The 24,941-nt window shown below is 56.4% G+C and overlaps 1 protein-coding gene across 2 annotated transcripts in view; it reads left to right on the forward strand.

Moving 5' to 3' along the window:
- Positions 1–212: 212 nt before the first annotated feature.
- ADCY9 (adenylate cyclase 9) overlaps positions 213–24,941 on the forward strand; it is a gene marked incomplete at both ends in the record, with an annotated part of 67,356 nt that continues 42,627 nt past the window's right edge. For both annotated transcript variants that reach the window (XM_084250922.1, XM_084250923.1), the window contains one exon: positions 213–1,902. In XM_084250922.1, the coding sequence (XP_084107048.1) occupies positions 213–1,902 (1,690 nt within the window). The remainder of the gene's footprint in view (positions 1,903–24,941) is intronic.

Here is a 24,941-nt window from a genome sequence, read left to right on the forward strand (position 1 = left end):
GTGGGACGGCGCCAGCCCGGGCCGGGCGGAGCCGCGAGTCCGGGTGAGCGCGGGGTGGCGGGGCCGGCTGCTCGCCCCGCGGGAAACGGACGGACGGACGGACGGACGGGTGGGGCGGGCGGGCGGCGGCGGCCGCGGCCGCGGGTGACTCTGGCCGTCTCGCCGGCAGGTACTCGTGACCCGGCCCGGGAAGGCGCCCAGAGCGCGGCAACATGGCTTCCCCGCCCCACCAGCAGCTGCTGCAGCACCACGGCACCGAGGTGAGCTGCGACTCCAGCGGCGACAGCAACAGCGTGAGGGTGAAAATCCACCCCAAGCAGCTGTCCTCCGGCAGCCAGCCCAAGCGCTGCAAGTACAGCATCTCCTCCAGCTGCAGCAGCTCCGGGGACTCCGGCGGGGCGCCCCGCAGGGTGGGCGGCGGCCGCCTGCGCCGGCAGAGGCGGCTGCCCCAGCTGTTCGAGCGCGCCTCCAGCCGCTGGTGGGACCCGAAGTTCGACTCGGTGAACCTGGAGGAGGCTTGCCTGGAGCGCTGCTTCCCGCAGACCCAGCGCCGCTTCCAGTGCGCGCTCTTCTACGTGGGCTTCGCCTGCCTGCTGTGGAGCGTCTACTTCGTGGTGCACATGAGGGCCAGGCTGACGGTCACGGCGGCCCCCGCGCTGTGCCTCCTCGTGCTGTGCGTGGGCTTTTTTCTGTTTACCTTCACCAAGCTGTACGCGCGCCACTACGTGTGGACCTCGCTGGCGCTCACCCTCCTGGTGTGCGCCCTGACCCTGGCCGCCCAGTTCCAGGCCTTGACGCCTGACTGGGGCCGCCTGGACAGCTCCAACCACACGCCCCCCGCCCAGCCCGCAGACACTTGCCTGTCTCAGGTGGGGAGCTTCTCCATGTGCATCGAGGTGCTGCTTCTGCTCTACACCGTCATGCACCTGCCTTTGTACTTGAGTGTGTTTTTGGGGGTGGCCTATTCCGTTCTTTTCGAGACCTTTGGCTATCACTTCCGAAACGAAGACTGCTTCCCCTCGCCTGGGGCGGGGGCCTGGCACTGGGAGCTGGTGAGCCGGGCCCTGCTCCACGTCTGCATCCACGCCATCGGCATCCACCTGTTCATCATGTCCCAGGTGAGGTCCCGGAGCACCTTCCTCAAGGTGGGCCAGTCAATCATGCACGGGAAGGACCTGGAAGTGGAAAAAGCCCTCAAGGAGAGGATGATCCACTCCGTGATGCCCAGGATCATAGCCGACGACCTGATGCGACAGGGCGATGAGGAGAGCGAGAGCTCCGTCAGAAGGCACGCCACCGCCAGCCCCAAGAACCGGAAGAAGAAGTCCTCCATCCAGAAGGCCCCCATCGCCTTCCGCCCCTTCAAGATGCAGCAGATCGAGGAAGTCAGCATTTTGTTCGCGGACATCGTGGGCTTCACCAAGATGAGCGCCAACAAGTCAGCGCACGCCCTGGTGGGCCTCCTCAATGACCTGTTCGGGCGCTTCGACCGCCTGTGCGAGGAGACCAAGTGCGAGAAGATCAGCACGCTGGGGGACTGCTACTACTGCGTGGCCGGTTGCCCCGAGCCCCGCGCCGACCACGCCTACTGCTGCATCGAGATGGGCCTGGGCATGATCCGCGCCATCGAGCAGTTCTGCCAGGAGAAGAAGGAGATGGTGAACATGCGCGTGGGGGTGCACACGGGCACCGTCTTGTGTGGCATCTTGGGCATGAGGCGGTTTAAGTTCGACGTGTGGTCCAACGACGTGAACCTGGCCAACCTCATGGAGCAGCTGGGAGTGGCCGGCAAGGTCCACATTTCCGAGGCCACCGCCAAATACCTAGATGATCGGTACGAAATGGAGGACGGCAAAGTCTTTGAGCGTCTGGGGCAGAGCGTCGTGGCCGACCAGTTGAAAGGTACGTGCCTCCTCACTTCCTTCCCCGCTCCTGCCAGAAGCAGGCAGTCCCTCCTAGCAGGCCTGTCTGCGGGGGTTGGGGGTTGGGGCGCGGGGCACCTCAGCTGGGGCCTCTCGGATGGGGCGAGGGAGCGGGGAGAGCACTGACCCCGGGGAGATGGGGAGGAGGGCGAAGGCTGCCTCGCGGCCGGGACGCTGATATCCTGGGGCTGGACACCCGGATCCCTTGGGCAGTCAGCTGGGGCACGCCTGAAGAGACAGCCTTGGTATTCATGTGCTCGCCCCCCACGGCTTCACCCCCAAAGCCCTTCTCCCCTTTGTGTTGCTCAACCCCTCGGTTGAGCCCCCCGGGCCTGCACACCCCTCAGAGGCGTCTTTAGCTGGAACGCTTCTAAAAAATTCCAGCTTCCGGTTTTCATCTGCTGAGTGATGCTCTCTCCCCGTGGCATGTGTCTCCCTCCGGGCCGGGCACCTTAGCGCCTTGGACTTGGCCGGTCCCAGGGTGGATTGAAAGTAGGAAAGGCAGCCAGAGCCGCGCAGGCACCGCTCGCCGCCCCCGGAGAGTCCCCACCCGCGCGGGTCCGACGCTCCCAGCTGCTCCTCATGTCTGCGCTGGGCTGCTGCTCTCCTTTTTCACTTTATAAGAACAGAAGTCTTTGAGGTCTGGAAAGTAGGTGTAAATAAGTAGGGCCAAAAATAAGGATTCTAAATAAATTACCCCCTCCCCCAAACAGTCCTTATGTTTTACTAAAGTCTTCCAGACCGAGGGAAACATCTGTTTTGGAGGCGTGGAGAGAATCATATGAAAAGGCCACGTTTGTGAAGTTGCACGGGGCTTGGTGGCGCCCAGTCTGTGTTAGGGCGAACAGCCCCAGGAGAGCGACTCCTCCCCGGGGGCGCCTCAGTTTCGGTCTGAGTCGGGAGCATGACGTTGTAGAGCAGAGAGCGAGGCTGAGTTCTCGGGCTCGCCCAGGCCGCGGCCCTGCCGTCACCCTGTCTTCCCGGTCGGTCTTTCTGTCCTGTGATTGGCGTGTGTCACGTCGTTTACTTACTCGTGGTTTTTAGCCTCTCTTGATTTTTAAAAATTTTATTAATTTTCCTGGTAGCTGGAGGATTGCTGCACGGAGGATATAAACTATTTCCACCCGGTGTTCCTCTCCCCGGAGAGTTCCCAGTGCGTCGTGGATGAGGTTGGGCAGTCACCGGACAAGTGTCTCCCCTCTGCTCTGGAGTCCACAGGTGCCCACAGGGTGGGGTGCAGTGGAACCCCTGCTGGGCATTTGGGCATGAAGACCCCAGTGTTGGGTTGGGTCTCTGGAGAACAGAGCTGTGCTAACTCAGGAAAGTTGGACCCAGGGGCAGGGAAGGCAGTGACGTAAGTTGCACTTCGCACTGTGTGTTGCTGGCATTTCAAAAATAAAAGCAGGTGTGATCATTCAGTCTGCTGGAAGTCACCACGTCTGTGGCCATGCCAGTTTTGTTACTTTGTGGGCACTGTGAGTTTATAGATCAAGGACCTCAACGACAATGACCCCAAAATGTGCTAGAATGGGTTTGTGGATCTTTTTAAACTTCAGATGTGTGGGCTTGGTAGATGAGCCTTGTGTCCACTGCTCGTGAAGGGACGGTTTTTGTCCTGGATGGGAGGGAGGCAAAGAGAGGCGCTCAGCCAGGCCAGCAGACTTTCAGGTTGTTACGGGTGTCTCCCTCCCGGGCTGTTTCCCGGAGCCCACGGTTCTTGCCGCGATTGGCCAGCGTGGAGACCCTTCAGGCGGAGCTCCCGAGCCGGACGTCTGCACAGCTCCCGGCCCTCTTGGAACTGTGCAGTTTGATCCTCCTGACATCACGCAGATCTGCCAAATTGAGCTGATCGCATCGTTTGTAAAGACCCTTTCCTGCGCGTGGGGGAGCTTGCACAGAGAAGAGTTCCTTCAGCCTCCGCCTCGGCTTTGAACAGCCGCTTCCTCTGAACACTTCGGTGTCAGCCTTTACCGCTCCATTTCCTTTTCTGGTAAAGGGGTTAATAGACTGTGTTGAAATGAACGTGGGCTGCGTGTGCGCGGGTTCCAGAAGGGCCTGGCTGGTGGAGGAGCCCCCTCCCCTGCAGTGTGCCCCGGGGCTCTGGGGGCGGGCGGGCTCCCCTGGCCACTGCACCTTGACTCACTGGCTCAGGAAGCTTTACTGTGGGGGTGCCACGCGCCTGGCACCGTCGATGTGACTTCAGGACCTCTGCGCCCTCCCCGAGATGGGTGTTGTCATAGAGCCCATGAGAGGCAGGGTGCAGTGGGGTGCACTTACTTGAGGGGTGGATGGAGTGTGGGGGCTGGCGGTCAAGCCTGGGCGCTCCCCCCAGGCAGAAAGGGAATAGAGGGCCAAAGGCTGGCGGTTGTGTTTCTAGGGGCAGGGGCAGTGCAGTAAGCGGCTCGAGGGAAGGCTTCCACTCCTCTCCTAGCGGGGGCACCGGTAGACTCCGAGCTGGAGGCTGGTGGACCTGGAGGGACTGGGCTTTTTGAGTAGGCGCTGATTTGGAAAGCTCCCTCCTTCAGTTCGGGGGAATGTGGGGGCGTGAGACCGGGCTTGGGGAGCTGTTCCAGGTCTCCCAGGCAGGGTGCTGACCCGGCAAGCTGATCACAGAGGTGGTGGAGGCGAGGGGGTGGGGAGGGTAGGGGGGGGCGGGACCAGCAGTCAGTTTGAACAGAGGGGGGCTGGGTGGGGGTATGGGGCCGGGTGAGGCCTTGACAGAGTCAGCTTTGCAAGTTTCTGGAGTTAACCAGAGATGGTTTGCTGTCAGGACCCGGCCCGTGGCCTGTGAAGTTTCTGTGGAGTGACGGGGATCCAGGGTAGAGTGGCAGGAACCCTGATTTGTTTATTCATTCAACAAGCGTTCTGTACCTTTGCAGGGCACAGTCCTAGGTGCTGGGGATACAGCCTTGAACTAGACAGACAAAAACTGCTGGCTTCAAGGGTGTGTGTGTGTGTGTGTGTGTGTGTCTTTATATCAAGGTAGCTACTCATTGAGAAAGAGTTGAAAGATTTTTCAGCACAGGACTGGGATTTTGGAAATGGTTCAAAGAGTGGAGGACAATCACTTCGAAACAAGCAGAAGGGGTCTGATTTGGGGGATGGGAAGGCGGGCCCCTCCGTTGCATTTGGGATGAGCCATTGGGCCTGGGGTGGGGGGGGGGTGGCGAGCTTTTCTCTCCTGCTTTGGGCCATAAGCAAAGATGGTGAGGCTGGTCTAGAACTGCTGGTTTTTCCTGTGCTAGAAAGAAGGTGACGAAGACAGAACGTGAAACCGTCAGAAAACATCTGTAGACACCTCCGTTCCCCTCTCAACATCAGGAACCAGAAGCAAGGTGCCCAGTCCCCCAGATCCACACCAAGGATCCTGTCTTTGAAGAGGGGAGTTTCCGGTAGCCTTACCTTGTCAGATGCAGAAATAAAGCAGAGCAAACCCCTCAAGCCAGGCTTGTAGCTCACGGAGCACCCGGGGAGCCATGGCTGGCGTGCACTGGGACAGGTGCTGCCCGCTGGCCACCGTGGTGACCGAGACCTTAGTCATGTGCTAATAGGTGGCACAAGATCCCCTGTCTTGCCTCATCTGAGGCCGTTGCTGACAATTAGCTGTACCCAATTGGGAGTCGGGGCGCCCAGGCTCCTGAGGCAGATTTCCAGAGGACTCTGCTTGCCCTGCTGCATCCCTTGCCTCAGCCGTGGCTTGGCTGGCAGGTGCCCACTGGCACCTGCAAGCTCGGTCCCGCCACATGCTCTTGTGTGATCGCTCAGCCCCCTGAGTCACGTGGAGGAGAGCTGCATGCTGCGTGCTGCCTGCACTTTCCAGCGAGGTCTCTTGTGCACATGAGGCACAGCCTCTTGGGGAGCAAGGGCCTAGGGAAGGTGAAGCAGAGCATCTGATTGACAACTAGGCTCCGAGAGCACAACCAGCAGGGCCTCACACTCGGGCAGCCCTGAGACAGTTTATCAGGCTCCTTCAGGCCAGTTCTGTGGCTCCTGGGGGGCCCAGGGCCCTTCCTTCTGTGGACATCTCTGGAGCAGAGTTAGCCCTCGGCAAGGAGAGTGAAGCCCAGGGTTGCTGAGTTGCGGTGGAAGGAAGAAGGCCCGAGGGTCACCTTTTCAGGCAGAACTGCTAAGAAAGGAAAGTTTTAAAGGAGCAGATAGAATAAAGCAGTGTCAGGATCCCTTCCGCTAGCCAGCCTGCGTCACGCATCAGCCGTGTTTCTCCCTGCGGCCAGTGTGGTCTGTGTGGTTTGCTGTGGAATAATCTTGGGAAAAATGCACCGAATGTTCTGTCATGACCATGAGCGAATGTGTCCCATGCATCCCATGTTTTCCTTTTCCTGCTGGTGGGCGGTTCCGCGCTGGGGTGGTGTCCAGAGCACCCGGCATCGGCCCTCACATCCCGCAGGCTGTCAGCATGAGGCCGCGTGGCTCCTCGCCTGTCTGCCCTGGTGGCCTGGGCGTCCCCTCTGTGCTGTGTGATGGGCCCCTCCAGGCCCTTTTCCCCAGCAGCGACTGGCCCCCTGGGAGGGAACATATAAAGAGGTGAGAGAGTTTGAAATAGGAAGGTTTGGAACGGCTGTGGGAGGTCCGGACTGGCCAGGCTGAGGTGTTACGGGGACTGGGTGTGTTGGGTGTGTGGAGGCTGCCCCAGGGGCCAGGCACCCTGGGAACTCGCCCAACTGCAACTCAGCTGCCTGTTGCATCTCCCCAGAGTCTGCTAGAGAGCGAGTGGGAGCCAGGAGCGACCGGGGAGGGTGGCATTCTGGGACTGGGGTCACCAGAAGTGGCTGTGACAGCTCATGAGCCTTCTTTAAGCCAGCGGCCCTCAAATTTTATGGTCTCAGGATCCCTGTACACCCCCTAAAAATGACTATGCCCACGGCATGTTGGTGTAAATGACCCATTTTATAACATGAGTGGATCTTAAAAAACCTTTTTTCAGAAGCAAAGAAATTTGATGTGAAAAGTGGCACCGTTTTGCATTTTTGCACCCCTCTCTGGTGTGCAGATCACACCGCTGGGTTAAAAAAAGTGGCAAAACTTATATAAAAAGTCGCCATTTTTAAGTGTGTCAGCTGAATGCTGTCTGTGCTGTGGCGTGCAGTCTGCAGCGTGTGGGAAACCCAGCTTTGCACAGACGCAGTCAGAAAATGGAGGTACATTTCCATGGCCTTCTGAGGTCGCCGCACCGTGGACGTTTTCCTTGGCACACACCCAACACCCCACCCAGCATGTGGCTATTTCTTAAGGCTTAGGTGCCACATGGAATCTGAAATGTCATCTGCTCCGCGCTGTCATGATAACCCCATGGCCTCTGAGTGACTCTTGGCCCGGCTACTTTTTGTCCCCTCCCACACGGGTCATGTGGGAAGTAGTTGGTTTCTCGAGTTAATGCATCTTCGAATTGGCATCAGTCAAATCTTCACACACAGGGAACGTTCGAGTGTCATCGTTGGCAACAGGTACCATGAATGGGCTTGCACCCCGGCAGGCGCATGGGGGCTTTCTCGAAAGCATGTCCTCTGTGTGCAAGGGATGCACAGGTAACCCATTCCGTAGTGAGGACGGTGAAGAGGCCCGCTCTCAAGGTGGGGGCCGCACACTGACCTTCATTTTCCCTTCATTGACCAGGACATTGTCACTGACTTTTCCTGCTGCAGGCGGGCGGGCCGGAGCCGGCGCTGGAACAGGCAGGCGCCAGGCCTGTTCTTAGGAAGACAGTCAGAGCCTTGCAGATGCCCCACCAAGGCCTCGGCTGCACCTTGGGGTCTGTGGAGCACCCTATGAGAACTGCTCCCCCAAACTGTGAGCTAGGAAGACAGAGGGTCTTGGACAGACCCCCCTGACCACGCTGTGGACGAAACAGCTCTGACTAGAACGGCGGGGGCCGTGGCCCGTGGGCCGGCTGGGCAGCCAGTGACTTCAGCTCACACATTTACTTTTTCTCAACAAAAGCCTTTGTGATCCTGCCAATTCTTTGTTGCTGGTGTTCAGGGTTCATGGTGAGACCATCAGCCTTGTGTTTTAAATTGTTGCTTACTTGTTTATTTTTGCAGGGCTCACCCCCGCGGTGTGGTTCAGCGGCTGGGTGCGTGGGGTTTGGTTTCCGACGTGGGCTTCAGCGTTCAGCTCTGCTGTTCTCACAGGGCCGGAGAGCTGCTCCCGCACTGGCCGCTGCGTGAGCGCCGGGTGTGCACGAGGTGCTGATTCAGGCCCGTGCTCGCGCCGCCCGCTCCGGAACAGCGAGTCACGCTTTGCCCGGCCCTGGTGCCCGGCGCCCTGCTCGATGCACGTCCTGTAGAATTTGGTGCTGAAACCTAGACCGCGTGAGACTGCGTGGGTGGCAGTTCTGCAGGTAGCAGGGGAGCTCCTACGTACTAAGGGCTGACGGCAGCCTGCCTGACGCCCCGCCACCCGCTGGGCAGCCTCTTCAGTGCCAGCCAGGGGCTCCTGCTGCGGTGTTCCGGGGTCTCTCTGCTCCCTGGGCCTCATGCTTCTTATGATGCTGTGGCCTCCATAGCTGAGAGGCTGCAGGGGGCTCTGCAGATCCTGGCGGCGGGGGCAGGGTGGGGCGAACTCAGCGGCTCCTCGGCTCAACTGTGTGTTTACTCAGTGGTGGCAAAGCGCTCCCACCATTTTTGAGGCCTGGACTAGATTCTGGAACTCTCAGCCCTCTTGGAGCTTCCAGACTTGAACTGCCACCCAAGCAGCTGGGCCCTGAAGGGCGGCGGCTGGAAGCAGCTCCTGTCTGAGCGGCCAGGCCAGCATTTGCAGCCAGTGGATGGCGCTGGGAGACCCTGTTGCTGCTTCCGGGGCCGCCCTGACGCCGGCAGGGGAAGGGGTGAGTGGGTGACCTTGGTGGCTGTGGGGCAGGGTGGTTTCGGGGCTCCTGCCCTCACTGTTACTCGGCCGCCGGGATGCCGAGGCCTGCTGTGCGCAGACATCCGCATTTCGTTGGCTGGAATCTTTCCCTTCGTCCACCAGTTCTCAGGCTGTGACCAAGGACGGTTTTCAGGAATTAGTGTAAACCTGGGATTTTAGCTTTTTTAATGTATTTCTCCATTACTGATAGCACGGTGCCCTGTGATGCTCTCGCTGTCCCTGCTCGGCCGTGGGAGTCCCCCTGGCACCGGCCCCCACCCAGCCTGCGCGTCTGATAGGCCGCTCCTCGGTAGCACTGTTGCGGGTGGGGAAGTGACAGGCGTTAAAGTCTCATGAATTCTGTTTGCCTGATGTGTTTACTCAGAGACTGAGCCCAAGCTGACCACATGTGAGAAAATGGCCCGCAGAAGGCTGCAGGTCTCCTCAGGCCTCCTCCGGCAACGATGCACATCCTTGTCCTGGGGTGCCGGAGCCTCCTTGGGTCTGTCTCCCCCACAATAGCCACCAGCAAGGAGGATAAAATGAAAGAAATCGTTCACCCAAGTGTGAATGACCTGTTTGCAGACTGAAATGTGCCCCCCACTCTCCAGGACAGCTGGGGAAGTTTCCAGAAGGCCCAGCTCCAGCTCTGGGAGTGCCCTTATAGGAATCTTGTTCTGAAGCTGCTTTCTGGGGTGGCGTCTCCTTTCTCCCTCTTGCACCTGGTGTGTGAGACGTGTTCGTCCTGGCACGCTCTGTCCCGGCGTGGGAATTCTCTCGGTGTCTCTTCACTGCCGCCCTCCCCACGCCGGGCATGCCTGGGATGGTCGGTGCCCAGCAGCACTGGTGGCAGATGAGTGAGCCCTGTAGCTGCCCGCACTCCGCGTGTGGACACTCAGAGGGGTGAGATCACACCCAAGCACCTTCACGGAGCTCACCCGCAGCGCAGGAGGCGCAGCAGCTGCTTTTCTAGGAAATGGTCCAGCGGCTTGTTAAGTAGAGGCCGTGGGCAGGGTCGAGACAGGACAGAGAAACATGCCTCCGGGAAGCAGCGGTGGGGCAGGACGGCTGGGGGCAGGAGCGCAGTTGGTCACAGCCCCAGTATTCACTTCAGGTCCAGGCAGTACAGGCTTGAAAAGCTGGCACCGTTTGGGTGATCATTTTCAAGTTTTCTAAAACAGAGATTTCAAGAAATGTATTTCTCTCCGACCGTGCCGCTGACCCTGGTGCCTGCCCCGCGGCCGTCAGCGTGTGGAAAAGCAGCAGACCCTTGTTCGGGCAGAACTCCAGGGTAGCCTGCGTGTCACTTCCAGGGTTTTATGTAACGCTGTTAAATTCTGCTCATTTTTTTCCCTTCCAAAGAAAAATGTGCGACTGAAAGCAGCTTTGGAGCCAGTTATATTTGTGCCTGGTTTGGGAAATAGGAACTCGGGGTTTGTGTAATCTTGTTTGCGGAGAGGGCGGCCCCATGCTCGTGGGTGATTTTCTCGTGTGTAGATGTTAAGATGCAGCGCGCCACTAAGGCTTTGGCCTCTCCAGGAAGGGCGTCCAGTGCTAGTGGGCCGGCCGGTGTTCCCCGGTTGCGTGTTACTGTGCAGAGCCTGCCCTGCTCTGCGTTCTGCAGCCTCTCCAGAGAGTCCTCTCCCTGTGAGAGGATGCTGCTCAAAGGCATCCTTGCTCGTTTTTGTTTTGTGAGCGAGCTGTCCAGAAACTCGCTCTAGAAGGAGGGTGGTTTCTGAAAGGAAAACACTTTGCTGAATTACCTTGTTATTTGTACGAGTGAATTTCTCCCCTAGATTGCCTTTTCATGTAAGCTTTCTCCTCCACTGACTAGTTGGGCACTTTTGGAAAATAATGGACTCTCTCTTGCCTCATATTTGGCAAAGCGTGGACTAGATGCGCTTGGGCTAGCACAGCCAAGCCTCTCATTTGATTGGGAAATGGTGTGTTCTTAATACGAGGAAGTGGTTTCTTCTTTGTGCATTGTTCAAACAGAGCCCTCGCTCAGACAGACTCAGCGTATGGGGGCTCGTTCACAGAACCAGAAACTTCAGGCATGTGTGGCAGTCTTCACTCTTTTTTTTTAACATTTTTTTTTTAAAGATTTATTTATTTATTTATACAAGTACTGGATACAGTCAGAAGTGCGGGAGGGTGAGAGAATTCACCAGAGCCAGAGTGGAGAGCAGAACAGGCAGAGTGACGAAGTACACTGCTGAGGGGAGCAGCGGGCGGCAGGAGAGATCCGTGCGCCATGTGGGACCCTCGCCGGTAGCTGGGGATCGAACCGATGCTGCAGAGGCTGCGGGCAGCTTCACAGCCCAGCGCTCAACCGCTGTACCACCGGGGAGGCCCGGCAGTCTTAACTCTTGACAGGATTCTTTTTTCCCTGTAAGTAAGAATGGATACGATGGAACTATAGAGGTGGGATTCAGGGGGGTCTTGGGGGCCACGTTTGTCATAGAAAGCAGGAGGACCCCCATTTGATCTTGAATGCTTGCAGAAACACTTTTGACATGACTTGGAGAAAATGTGAAGTGATTATTACTTAAAACATCCTTTCAATCTTGTTTGAACATTATTGTGCAGAGAGATTGGAAGGTCAGTTGCCAATAAAATGAATTTCCTGGCATCGGCAAGCTTCATATTAGTCTCACGGAGCAAATATTGGTTTAATAATATGTCTAGTGATTGTGTCATTAGTATCGCGGCTGCTCTGACGGCGCGCCCCGGGTCTGCGTGCGGGTAGCTAGCGTGCGAGCTCTGTACTCCCAGATACTTCGTGTGACCCTTAATGGTCCCCAAATTAATGCTTCTGGAAAGTGTTGAACTCACACCTGGTGCTTAGAAGTTAGAGGTCACCAATGATAAAAGGAAGCTTTTGGATTTAATGATGAAGGTCTGTGAAAGATTTGGACTGGTTTTCCTCTCCTTTCTTTCAAACTGCAGAGCAGCTCGTGAAGCGACGCAGCATTTGCAGGGATTTGTGTGGCTGGCGAGGTGAACAAAATAGGAAAGGAAAACGCCTGACTTTGTTGGAAAGACAGGGTCGTGTTGTCCTAGCAAAGCTCACAGCCTGGGGGGCACATGCTCCCGGGGCCAAATGACCGGCCCATCCCCCCAGCATGGGGCCCTGTGGAGCTGCAGCGCAGGCGGATATGTCACTGGCGGTCCCTTGCCCTGTCACACGCACTTCGCAGTGAACTCAGCTGGAGTAACTTCTGTTAGTCCGTGTTCTCCCTGGCTCCTGCAAGAACTTGTGATTCTGAACGCTTTCTGAGCTGATGATTCTGAGATCGCGGCTTTGTGCCGCTGCCATTTGAAGAGCAAGTGGAAATGTTTGCTTTTATAGCTCCGGTCATGTTTCTTTATTTAGTAGCTATTCAATTTCCAATTCCATAGACTCCCCTGGAACCTTCCGCTTTGCAGTAAGGCTTCTGTTTATCTCAGCAGCGTTGCCTATGGTGCGTGGAACTTTCCTGAATAAGGAATGTGGACAAGGTTCTCAGAGTAGGCAATTTTAACCTTAGAAAAACTTTTTTTTTTTTAAAATAGCGACTTGGTGGATATCTGATTCATGCACCACTTAAAGTACTCAGGGGTCTCCTGTAGGTCTACGGAGGGTTCATATGGGGACTTACCTTCAGCGTGCAGCTTTTAGAGTTCATCTAGGTCTTTCGGAGGAAGACAGCGGTGGCAGGAAGAAGTATCACACTGATAACTCAGCTGCTTGTTTTGGACAGTGGAGCCACCTCTGTTCCTCCTTCATGGATCTTAGGCCGTCGTTGAGGAGTTACGGGTCTCTTTAATAGTATGCTTTCTCAATTCCAATAATGGTGGTGAACCATTTCAATTAAACTTTTTAACATTCTTCGCTTACATTATGTAGGAGCGACTTTGTCTCTACATAAACTTAAACAGCTCTTGGCAGCTATCCTTTTCTCCAGTCTACACTTTTTAAAATAAAACATGTTCTCACAGTGAATAACGTCATCTTCGCATGCACATCTGCTTCCTGTCATGTCATGTCCACATGGGCGTAACTGTGCCCTCCACAAATAGCACCAGCGCGGCTGAGATCCACGTGCCTCTGTCCACGTCACGTGCGATTCTGTCGCTCACTGGGGACGACAGGACTGAGTTACCGTCAAGGAAAGTGCAGCTCAGTGACTCGCAGTGTGTCCGCAGATGGGGGCAGGTTGCCGCAGGCAGCCTTTGCAGAGGCTCTTCGTTTCCCGCCCCCCCCCATCCCGCCCCTGGCAGCCCCCGCCTGTCCAGGTGTCCTGCTCTGGATGCGTCCTGGGTGCGGGCCCCGCGGCTCTTGTCCCGAGCCTGTTGCTGAGCACTTTTTGGCCTCGGCCCAGGCTGCGGTGGCTCAGGCCCCGCTGCCTTGCGGGGCTCCGAGCTGCCCGTTGTGCGGGGACCGCGTTTCGTTTGCGCCTTCGTGGTTGCTGGAAAAGTTGTTCTTTCTGGAAATCAACAAGCAAGCTTTTATTGTTGGAACCGGCGGCGATGTGAGAAGTCTTGCGCTGCTGGGTAATGCACGCGGAGTTTCCTGTTCACCGGCGCTGGGAGGGTCGGAAAGGCGTGCACGGGAGACTTAACGCTGAGCTGCAGTTGAATGCGAAGGCTTCACGCACTGGCTTCGTTTTTCTAAACAGCCGTTATCTTTTCCCAGCTTCGTCCAGGTTGGGTAGATGTGAAATTCTCCGCCCCTCCCCCTGTCTCCTAGCCACTCTGTCCCAGATGGCTTTAGGGTGGCAGGAGGGCGACTGTGAGCCAGCCCCACCCGACACGCTGTCAGAGGCAAGGCCCGACCTAGTGAGTCTTTCTGGATGGTCGAGATTTCAGGAGACCTGAGGATTTTTCCTTTTGCCCATCAGACATTCCCCTGTTTTAAACAGTTTTAGACATTTGGCTTTACATTGCTGAAATGTGTAAAACACTTTCTTGTCTTCCTAAAAATGAAATATGCCAAATGAAATGTAATTATCTTGATGACTTTGTTATTTTATTGCCTGTTATTTGACTCTTACTGATACGGCAATTTCCCTATAAAAATAGCTATTTTTGCTTTACTTTAATTAAACCGAGATTGCTCTGTTTTTCCAGTTATGTTTTAAAATAATTTTTCTGCTGGCTCTCAGCTTATGCAGCTTTTAGTAAGCTTCCCCGACATAGCTTCGCTCATGGTTCTCCCTTTTATTCCATTTTAAAAAACATGCAGTCAAGCGTGTTACCCTGCAGACAGGCGAGCCGGCGGAAGGACTCGGGCTGCGGACTTGGTTTCTGGGTTGTCAGCTGTTGCCTGAGTGAGTGAGGCCGCTAGGAGCTGCGCTCAGGAGGAGTAAGATGTTATTACAGTTATTTTTAGTGTATTTCTCCAGGGGAGGAAAAGGGAAACTCAGATCAAATTAGTGTCTTAGTGAATGGAACATGTTTCCCACAAAACCAAAGCAGCTTTCTTTGGAGTGTGTAGAACTAGAAAAGGGGACTCATAGTTTAGGTCCTGACATTAATGGCACGTTAATTAGAATTTACTCACAGTTCCTTTTATCATGACTTACTGAGTGAGAGTGTGGCTGTCAAGTGAGGGGAGACTGATCTGGAGGGTATCGTGCAGTGTTGTGGGCACTCTGCAGGCTCAGGGCCCTCTGGGCCAGCCCGCGGTGTGGACACCTGGGGCAGGACGGCCAGCCCAGGGGTTGGGAAGTGCCGCACGGTGAGGCTGTCTGTTTCAGGAAGGCAAGCGCCCGCTGGGGCCTGCCCGGGCCAGGGGTCACCCTGTGTGCTGACCCCTCCCTCCCCGCCCTGCGGACCTGACCCTCTGGGTCAGTGAGGCCTTTCTCTGGGCTGAGAAATGAAAGTAGATTAAATTCTCGGGGCCTGGGGTATTGAGTCCTGGCTTGCAGACCAGGCGGTGTGTCGTTACTTAATATGTGGCATGTGGTTACCTCAGAGTCAGCAGTCTGAGCGCTGTCTTCCCTTCAGGGAAGTGGGTCCCCCCTTCTGAAGGGTCCTGGGAGAAGGGGAGAGAAGGGGTGGGAAGTGTTCACCCCATGTTGGAACTCCCTGCACTGAGACCCATGCCCGGGAGGCCCCACCAGCAGCTGTGGGAGGGCTCCACCGGCGCAGGAAGCCCCTTCCCTACTGTGACCTCAGGCCTAAGTCAGACTTGGGTTCTGCGCCCACCCTGCCCCCTGCGCCTGCCTCCCCAGCCCGGACCTCAGTGAGAGTGAGCAAGGGAAGCAGTGGAAACAGACACCGAGGAGCCCCTCAGAGACCCCGCCCCAGAAGATGGCAGTGGGAGAAGATGGTGCCCCGCCACCGACTCAGGCGTGCGGGCGAGGGGGCAGCTGTCTTGAAAGGTATTGCTCGAGATCGTAGCTGGTTCACACCGGCTGCCCCCTGAGCCCCCCTTCCCAGCATCCACTCCTCACCGGGGGTCACGAGCTGCACCCCAGCACCTGGGCTCTGTGTCGGCCTTCTTACCGTCCTCTCTGTAAACTTGTCACGGAAAACCCTAAGTCGGATCTTCGGATTCATCTAAAGCTAACTTTTCTCCCTGTCTATTTGTAGAAAATTTCCAGAACAGGCAAATCCACAGAGACAGAAAATAGACTAGTGGTGGCCAGAGGCTGGGAGGAGGGAGATGGAGGAGCAGGCCGCTCTGCCACCTGATGGCTTTCTCAAACATTCTCCAATACCCACCCCTGATGTTGGGCTCCTTCTATCTAGAACTTTCTAAGATCTCGTGAAATTCATGTCACCTAAAATGAACCATTTAAAAGTGAACATTTCAGTGGCATCTAGTGTGTTCATGATGTACAGTTCTTACCTCTAATTCCAAAACATTTTTATCACCCCAAAAGAAAATCCTCGACCCATTAAGTAGTCATTCCCCATTTCTCCCTCCTCCCAGCCCCTGGCCACCACTAATTATTGTCTGTCTCTGTGGACTTGCCTGTTGTAGACATTTCCTATGAAGAGAACCAGCCTGTGGCCTTGTGTCTGACTGCTCACTCAGATTCATGTTTTCCAGGTTCATCCAGGTTGTAGCACCTGTCAGTGCTTTGTTCCTCTTCATGACTGCATAATACTCCACTGCAGGGACTGACCCCATTTTACTTCCCTGTCATCCCTTGATGGGCAGCTGGGCTAGTCCTCTGCTTTGACTGTCATGAATACTCCTGCTGAGAACATGTGTGTAGCTTTTGTTTGAGTGCCTATTTTTCAGCTCTTTTGGTCTATACCTTGGAATAGAATTGCTGGGCCACATGGTGATTCCTTTGACAAGCCTCAGGCACTTTTTAAAATGAGCACCTTGTCAGAAGAACCATGTAAAATGTCCATCTGGGGCATCAGATGCTTCAGGAAACCCCCTCTGGGTCGGGAGGCAAGCTGGTGACAGTGAGGCTTGGGGCCCTGTCAGCTGCAGGGTGTTGTGATCTGGGTGAACCATGAGGCAGAGGCCACATGTGTGGGGCCCTTTCCTTTCTGACAAACACGTGCTTTTGGCCCTGCTCTTCAGGCTGGCATTGAGTTTGGCAACTTGGGAATTGTGTGTAAGGTAAACACTTGGTATCTACGGCAAGCTTAAACAAAGCCCTATCTAAATATTGACCAAAAAAAAAAAAAAAGAAAGGAAAGTTCAAAACAGCTCTAGGAATGTTCTTGCTCAGTGAATTCAGACCTAAATACAGCGTGCAAGCCCGCCCCGCCTCCGCCCCACCTCCGTGGGTGCGTGCCCTGTGCCCTCGGCAGCTGGGTGCTCTCCGCTCGGCCATCCTCGGAGCCCAGGGCTGTGGGGTCCGTCCAGGGCCGCAGTGTTCCCACAATGCTTACTTAATATAGAACATTTCTCTAAAAACCTGGGTCACTCAGAGAGCTCACTCCCAAACATGGCCATGGGTTCATAGTGCACTTTTATTTGTTTTTATGTAGTTAAAACAAGAAAGAGTATGTAAACTGTCGGTGTTACCCAGTGTCAGCGTTGTTTGGGGCAAACTGTGTTTCTGATCAGAGCACGTTCCTGCTCAGGCACAGGGATGCTGGGGCCGGCTGGATGGGCGAGACTGAGGCCTCGGCTCTGCCTGCCTTGGCTGAGGGGTGGGAGCTGTGCCCCAGCACCATGAGCTCTCCCCATGGGGGTGGGGTCCCTCCCCAGCCCAGCTCATTGGTATACATCTGTAAAGACCCCCTTGGCGATCCAGCCCCTGGGGTACTCAGATGGATGACCCCCAAACCGCTGGGCAGCCCTCAGGCCCGTGCATCCCAGCAAGTGGGATCTGCCTCTGTTAGGACCTTCTCAAGCCCATGGGTGTGTGGGTGAAGCTCTTCCTGATCAGTGGGGGGCTTTCTGCGGCAGAGGGGCACAGAGGGCTTTGGGGGGCCTTCCTTCCCTGCGGAGTCTGGTGCCTGCTGGTCCTCTCTGCCATTCGCTTCTGTGGCTGTTCCCTCTGCTCAGCCGGGCCAGGCTCGTGGCTCCTTCCCCTCCCCCCTCCCCCACCGCTGGACACTGGTCCATCCTGTTAGGTCTGTTTCTGCCTGAGGGGCATTGGCCATCACGATGAGCTTCTGTGGAAGCTCGTGTGCACGGGTTTCCCTTTCTCTCGAGTGTAAAGCTGCGCGGGGCTCCTGGGTGCCGTGATGGTGCCCACAGCAGCTGCCCGCGCCCCGCGCAGCCTGGCTGAGGCTCCGCTCGCGCCGCACCCTCCCAGCGCCCGCTGCCCGTCGCCTGCTGTGGGGAGACGCTCACTTTCATATCAAACATACTTAGGTGTTGGGGGTTTTCTTAAGATTTTATGTTTTGATGAACACGAGCTTTTCTTGTCGTTCAGAATGTGCTTGGCTCTGAGCTGAGGGAGTCCTGCCGAAGCATCTTTAAAAAAGAGAAGTTTACCGTCTCATCGCTGAGAAGGATGCGCTTCCAGGGCCGGTGGAGGCAGAGCCACCACGGCATTGTCAAGAGCTGGGTGCTCGGGGCGCGGCTCTGCCGCCCTTGCCCATGGGGATGTCTTCCCTCGTGTCCCAAGGTGGCTGCGGCCGCTCCACCTGCCAGGGTGCCGTCCGGTGAGAAAGAGGCCGCGTCCTCTCACGCGCCTTTTGGTTATTAGCGAGGAGCTTTCCCTAGACTTCCCCCGGGTCCGGGCGGGCCGGTGCTGCACTCTCTGCTCTGGGCTCAGCCTGCCGTGCGCCGTCTGGAGCAGATGGAAGTGAGAGCCCCAGTGAGAACCAACTGTCTGCGCTGGGCCAGGTGGGGAGGGGCGGTGACCCTTGGGAGGCAACCGCTAAGCTGCAGCTGTAGCCCAAATAGCGGAAGAGCTGGAATGTGGAGCTTATTCTTAGGAGACACTGTGGGAGACTGGGTCCCTTGGCCTGCTGGGCTCTTCTTTTTGCCTGGGATGCACCGCTCTCCTGAGCACCCCTGCAGCCCCCCTGCCGACACCGCCTCCCCCTCCCCAGGCTGGCTCTGGGTGTGAGGGTGAGGAAGCCAGCCAGATGGGAGGTGGCAGGGAGCAAGGCTGTCTTGAAGATTTCAAGCTGTCGGGATGTCAAGATGCAGGTGGTTTAGGTGTTCAAGGGATTTAGTCCTTCCTGGTCACCTGTGAAGGGGCGTCCACTTCGCTGCTGTCCCTTTATAAGCCCCAGCCTGTCACCTGACCCACTCCCTATTGTCTGTGTGCAGCTGGGGAAGAGTTGCTGCCCTGCAGGGATGGTAGGTGGGGGTTGGGGGGGTGGGGGGGAGGTGCCATGGCCTCCTTTTCTGGCGTGAGCTGTCCTGGCATTTTCTTTACTGCCAAGTGAAGAGTTCTCAGGTGCTCTGTAATTATGTGTCTAACAGGGACGCCTGGAGAGAAAATGTGTGTGTGTGGGGCCCAGAGGCTCCTGGGGCATACACAGGGTGGGAAGCATTTCCTGCTACCTGTGCTGCCCCAGGGGACCCCTCCACACACCAGCAAGGTCTTTGTTTTCCCCAGGCTCAGGCCTGAAAATGCTGCTGAGTTTAAAGAGAACATCTCCCCGCGGCAAGTCAGGGTTCAGCTCTCAGGGTTTAGCTCTCGTCTAATTTTAGTTCCTTGTTGTTATGAACTTGCAAATGTTTCCCTTCACCAGAAGAGAGACAAAAAGCACACACAGAGGGAGCTTCTCCTGCCCTCCGCAGGCCCAGGCGTTCCAAGGGACACTGTCTGTCAGACAGGTGATGGAAGACAAGACGTCAGGTCAGGGATGCTGCCTGCCCTGGGGCCGCTGTTTCAGGGTGAGTGAGTGTCTGGGGGATGGCACCAGGTCATCTCGGCTGTGCGTGTGCCCGCGTGACCTCCGCCGTGACCTGGCTGGTCGGTCCTGGCCGGGGAGGCTGCAGGTCCCTCCTTTCCGTGACAACACAGTGGCTCAGTGGAAGGGCAGCGGTCACTGACTTCTAACAGAGTTCATGGCTGGGGAGCTATGTCACTGGATGCAGTCCAGTTCCTGAGAGTCCCCATGTCCCCCCACCCCGCCTTCCCTCCTGTACCCCGCTCATGGAGGATGACACCGATCTGCTCACCGTCGTCTGCTGTGCCCCTTTGTGGAACGTCACCTGTGGGCTCACCATGTGGGCCCCCCTGGGCAGTCCCCTTCATACAGCACAAGCATCCGAGCCCCGTCTGTGGTGCCCCTGGCGGCCGGTCCTCGTGCTGCCCACAGACCTCAGCTGGTGGGTCCCCCCAGCGCTGACGGCTGTCGGGGTCGTTTCTGGCTCTGGTTATGGCGAGTGAGTGCTGTGAAGAGTCCCCAGCCTGTGGACGTCTGTTTTCGTTTCTCTTGGCTAAAGACTCGGGGAGTGGGCTTGCTGGTTTGCGTGGTGAGTGTGTGTCTAACTTTGCACAGAACTCGAAAGCTGAAAATGCTGTTTTCTGTGTAATTGGTCACTTAACTGAGTGCTTATTAGTTCTGACTTTTAAAAATCAGAGTCTTAGACTTAGCGGGAAATCAGATACAGTTAAAATCCCTTCTCTTCAGTCTTTGTAATTCTGCTGCTTTTTATTGGACTGAAGACCCGAAATTTGTCTTGTCTCCCCATAGCCGGAGTAACTTGTGACCCGAGTTGGCGTGTGTTTCCCTCCCTGAGAAGAGAGAGGGTGATGGAAAGTGCAGGAAACAAGCATAATAGAGGAAACACTGGCCTGTTTCTTAAGTGCTCATTGTCCCGGTCTGGTCACTGAGTGACTGAAGGCCTTTGGGGAAGGGCGTTTGACCTCTCTGTGCCAAAGCGGCCCCATAAGCCGGCCAGAAACAAAAGCCGCCCCGGCCTGGGGGTGTCCTTGTCCTGCACACGGTGCACTGGGAATTCTACTGCTTCGCTTTTTCTAGAACAGACCCTGTGGCATATTCAGCCGTGGCCTGGCCATGTCCCCCGCTCTCACTTGTGTGAGTGAGTTTCGAACAAAACCGTGACTTTCCCGTAGAAGTCCCGTATCTTGGCCTCATTTTGGTTTTAGGCCCTTGCTTAATCCCTGAATTAATCTAATAATCCCATGAACTGAAACTGCCAGCCACACTGGCCCCAGGCCTGGGGGAGGTCACTGGTGGCCGAGCACGGCTGTCGCTGGGGTGGCAGTCCCTCCTCCTGATCTCCCGCATGCTCACCTCCTGCCGGCTCTTACCAGGCGCTCCGAGACCAGCGAGGTGGAAGCCCCAGGGTGTCTCGTCATTCACCGGTGCGGCTGGGGCCCGGGCGCTGTGAAAAGAAGAACTCTCAGCCCCGGGACAGAAAAGACACAGGATCTAAATCTCTTTTTCTCTTGAGTGTTTCCATGAGAGGGATTGTAGGTTGACCACATAAGTCAGCGCCTGGCTTTGAAATGTCTCTTTAGCCCCGACGAGCGTCCCAACAGAGATGTCAGGGGAGCAGGTAAGCGTGGCCCCGAGGTGTGGGCTTGGCCGGGCTTGCATTCGCCCTCTCGCTGCCTGTGCTGTGTGCCCGCCTTTCTCCTTGTTGAGGGACCTGCCCCTCTCTCTATGCTCCTTGCCTTTGGGGTCCCCAGATAGGCCGGCCCTCTGTAGCCAGGTGTTGATGGGACTTGACCCTGCTCCCTTTCCAGAACCGGGCCTGCCGGCTTCTCCCTGTCGCTCAGCCCCATGGACAGTGCTGGCCAGGGCAGGCTGGGTTGAGCTGCGGGACACGTGCCCATCCTTGTGAATAGATGGAAAGACTGACCCGTACCTAGCATGTTTCCTCTCCTCACAATTGCCCTGGACCATTTTCCCGCCTTTTGCTGAATTTATTATAACACTGCAGCGTGTAACCACACGAGTTCATCCACTGTTTGCTAGCCCCGAGGCTTCCAGTCCACTGTGGGCATCTGAGATGTTTGGGAGGAGGCCAGAGTTACTTGTGGGTTTCGGCTTGTGGGGTTTCGGCACTGCTAACCCTGCGCTGGTCAGTGGCCACTGGGCATACTGGGGCATGAGCTCCTGGGGACATGGCTGCATTTTCTGTCCCCAGTGTATGCAGTGGGGCCGGTGCCCTGGTCGGGGGTGCACACGCAATGATGAGGCTGGTGTCTTGTGACAGTGTCCAGTTTCCCCTCGCCAGTTCTTCCACAAATTAATAATCCCGGATCATCCATTCAGGGGCTAAGCAGGGGGTTAGAACTAAGCGTCGCCGGCGCTCAGGATAGCATCCCGCCTTGTTGCCTTCTGGCTGCACGTGTGTCTGTGGGCGACACAGCGAGCGTCTCACCGTCCCTGCTCACTGTGTCACTCTCCCACCCCTGGTGGCTCTTTACAAGTCTTACATTTTTGTTAGTTCCCAAATACACTCTTAGGTTTCCCATGCAAAGGAATACTTGGTTTTTCTATTCCCTCTGTCATTTGCGCACCTTCCTCGGTGTGGACGAGTGTGGGTTTTCTGTGGCGTGAGCACCGAGTCGCGTGCCTCTGCTGGGGGCCAGAATGAATCCATCAGGAAGCCTCCTGGTGACTGTATTTGCGCATCAAAATTACAAGTCAGGGGCCTCCCCGGTGGCGCAGTGGTTGAGCTCTGGGTTGCGAAGCTGCTCGCAGCCTCTGCAGCGCCGGTTCAATCCCCGGCCGCCGGGCGAGGGTCCCACATGGCGCGCGGACCTCTTCTGCCGCCCGCTGCTCCCCTCAGCAGTGTATTTTGTTGGTCGGCCTGTTCTGTTACCCGCTCTGGCTCTGGTGAATCCTCTCACCCTCCTGCGCTTCTGACTGTACCCAGTGCTTGTATAAATAAATAAGTAAAGCTAAAAAAAAAAAAAATACAAGTCAGGGTCCGTGGGACGGCGTTTACGCCCAACGGCGTGCAGTCTCAGGGCTGTGGGGTCGGCCCCTGCAGAACCCGGGCTTGCCCAGGCTGTGTGCACTTTCTTCCTTTTCCGCCTCCTTTTTGGCTTCACTGTTTTTTCCTGGTTCCTTTCCTCTCCTCTGCCGACTTGCTCGACTTGCTCGTGCCACCTCCTCTGTGCATATTTTCATTCCATCTGTTTCCACCATGTAGCTTTATCTTATCACCGCTGACCTCCAAATACTATGTTCCTCCATCTATTGTACAAGAATCATGTCAGAACACACAATGTTATGATTGCTGTAACACTGTGTTTGCACATGTGATAAGCCCGCAGTGCACTGTTGGTATCGCTGCTTTAGACACTCAGTTGCCTTTTAGGGCCGTGTTGTCCAGTGGCCCTTCCTGCAGTAACAGTGTCAGTACGAGGTGGTGAGCCGCAGTGTACAAAGGGTGCCCATCACACCAGCCCGGCCACGCTCACGGCACTCGTGCACACTGGCCCAGGCAAGCACACCAGCACACGCTCACACCAGCACAGGCATGCACACCAGCACAGGCACGCATACCAGCACAGGCACGCACACCAGCACAGGCATGCACACCAGCACAGGCATGCACCAGCACGGGCATGCACACACTAGCACAGGCACGCACACCAGCACAGGCATGCACACCAGCACAGGCATGCACCAGCACAGGCATGCGCACACCAGCACAGGCATGTACACCAGCACAGGCACGCACACCAGCACAGGCATGCACACCAGCACAGGCATGCACCAGCACAGGCATGCACACCAGCACAGGCATGCACCAGCACAGGCATGCGCACACCAGCACAGGCATGTACACCAGCACAGGCATGCACCAGCACAGGCATGCGCACACCAGCACAGGCATGCACATCAGCACAGGCATGCACATCAGCACAGGCATGCACCAGCACAGGCACGCACACCAGCACAGGCAATCACACCAGCATAGGCATGCTCACACCAGCACAGGCACGCACACCAGCACAGGTGCCTGCTGCACTCTTGGGACTGATGAACTGAACTGAACGAAACATTTTTTTTTTTAAAGCAATTTTTTTTTTAATAGAGGCATGTTTATTTATTTGTTTGTTTGTTTTGTTTATACAAGCACTGGGTACAGTCAGAAGCACAGGAGGGTGAGAGAATTCACCAGAGCCAGAGCGGGGAGCAGAGCAGGCAGAAGGACCGAGGTACACTGCTGAGGGGAGCAGCGGGCGGCAGGAGAGGTCTGCGCGCCATGCGGGACCCTCCTCCGGTGGCCGGAGAGCAGCCGGGGATCGAACCAGCCGGGGATAGAACCAGCGCCGCAGAGGCTGCGGGCAGCTTCGCAACCCAGCGCTCAACCGCTGCGCCCCCGGGGAGGCCCTGAACGAAACATTTTAATCCAGCTTAAGTAGTTCTTGGTCGCTTCTCCCCACACAGGAGACCCGGGTGTGTCTGTGGGTGTGTCTGTGCACCTCCGTGTCTTTCTCACATCAGTGCAGGCGGCCGCGCCTCCTTTCCTTCTCTCATCGGGCAGCCCTTCTGGGACCGAATCGTGTCAGCTTTTGCTTGTCTCAAAGTTTTATTGTACACATTTCTAAAATTTTTTTTGAGGGGATAGATTTTGTGTCGAATCTTTTTTCTTTCAGGAGTTTAAAGATATCACCCCCTTTGTCTTCTGGCTGGCATCGTTTGGATGAAAACCTGCTGAAATTCTTCCCTGTGCTCCTCTGAATAGAGTGTCTCTCCCGCTCCCACCCTGACACAATTTTTAAGGTTTTCTCTTCATTTCCATTTCCAGCACTTGGGAGAGGAGGTGACTTTTGCCGTCTTGGGTTGTGGTTTCATGGCTTGTGTTAGATTTGAGGTCTTCTTCACGTGTTTCCTCCCGTCCGTGCTTCCTCCGGGGCCGCTGGCCTGGCCTCCCCTTCCCTGGTTCGGGGGGGGGGGGCGGTGCACAGTTCGCTTCTGTCGCTCCCGCTGGAGGCACCCTCTTTGCTCTGATTTCCAGTCTCTTCACGCCCTCCCCGGGGCCCTGCTCTCTGGGGACACTGGGGGAGCTTCTCTCCAGTGTGGGGTGCCCAGGACCTCCGCTCACTGGCGGAGGCCGGTGACCTTGGCTCTTGGTTGGTTGCACGAAATGTGGTTTTGTAGCTTCTGTTGGTTTTAATTTTTCCCGAGGCGGGCTGGTGTGCGTCCCATTTTCCACGATTACCTTCTCCTTGGTTTTTCCTCAGAGCGCTCTCCAGACTGCACACCGAGGAGCTGTGAAAGATGTGCATCCTGCTAGGGGTTCGCGCAGCGCAGTGAGAGAGTGCTTTAGAGAGCCGCAGTGAGCTGGCGGGTCACATGCAGTCCCTGGTTCACTTTCCTGAAGAACAGAGGACAGCGCGCTGGCGCTCCCCGGGTCCCGGGAGAACAGACGGAACATGGTCCCGAGAAACAAAGGGCAGTTTGCGCAGAGACTGGGCGAGAGGATGACAGCTCCTCGCTGCCGGCCTGTGCGGCTGCCTGATAGAATCACAGTTGACTCACCGCCCAGCAGACCTTTGTTGAATTCCTACTGTGTGCCAGCTCCATGCCAGGTGTCCTGGACACCTCATCTCCCTGAAGCCCCACAGTTCCCCCAGGAGGTAGACATTACCGCTACCCCACTGTGCAAACAGGGAAACTAAGCACCGAGCGAGTCCACTGCTCCCAGCGTCCACTGCTGGCGGTGCAAGGCTGGGCACGGCCCCCCTCTGCATTCTATAATCAGGAGACACTGAGAGGAGAACAGTCAGGCCTTTTAAATCTCTCTCATTTGCAAAGAGGGATGATTACAGTTCTTAGTGAGGGGTAGGGACC

Source organism: Talpa europaea (assembly GCF_964194135.1).
Source record: "Talpa europaea genome assembly, chromosome: 12".
Taxonomy (NCBI): domain Eukaryota; kingdom Metazoa; phylum Chordata; class Mammalia; order Eulipotyphla; family Talpidae; genus Talpa; species Talpa europaea.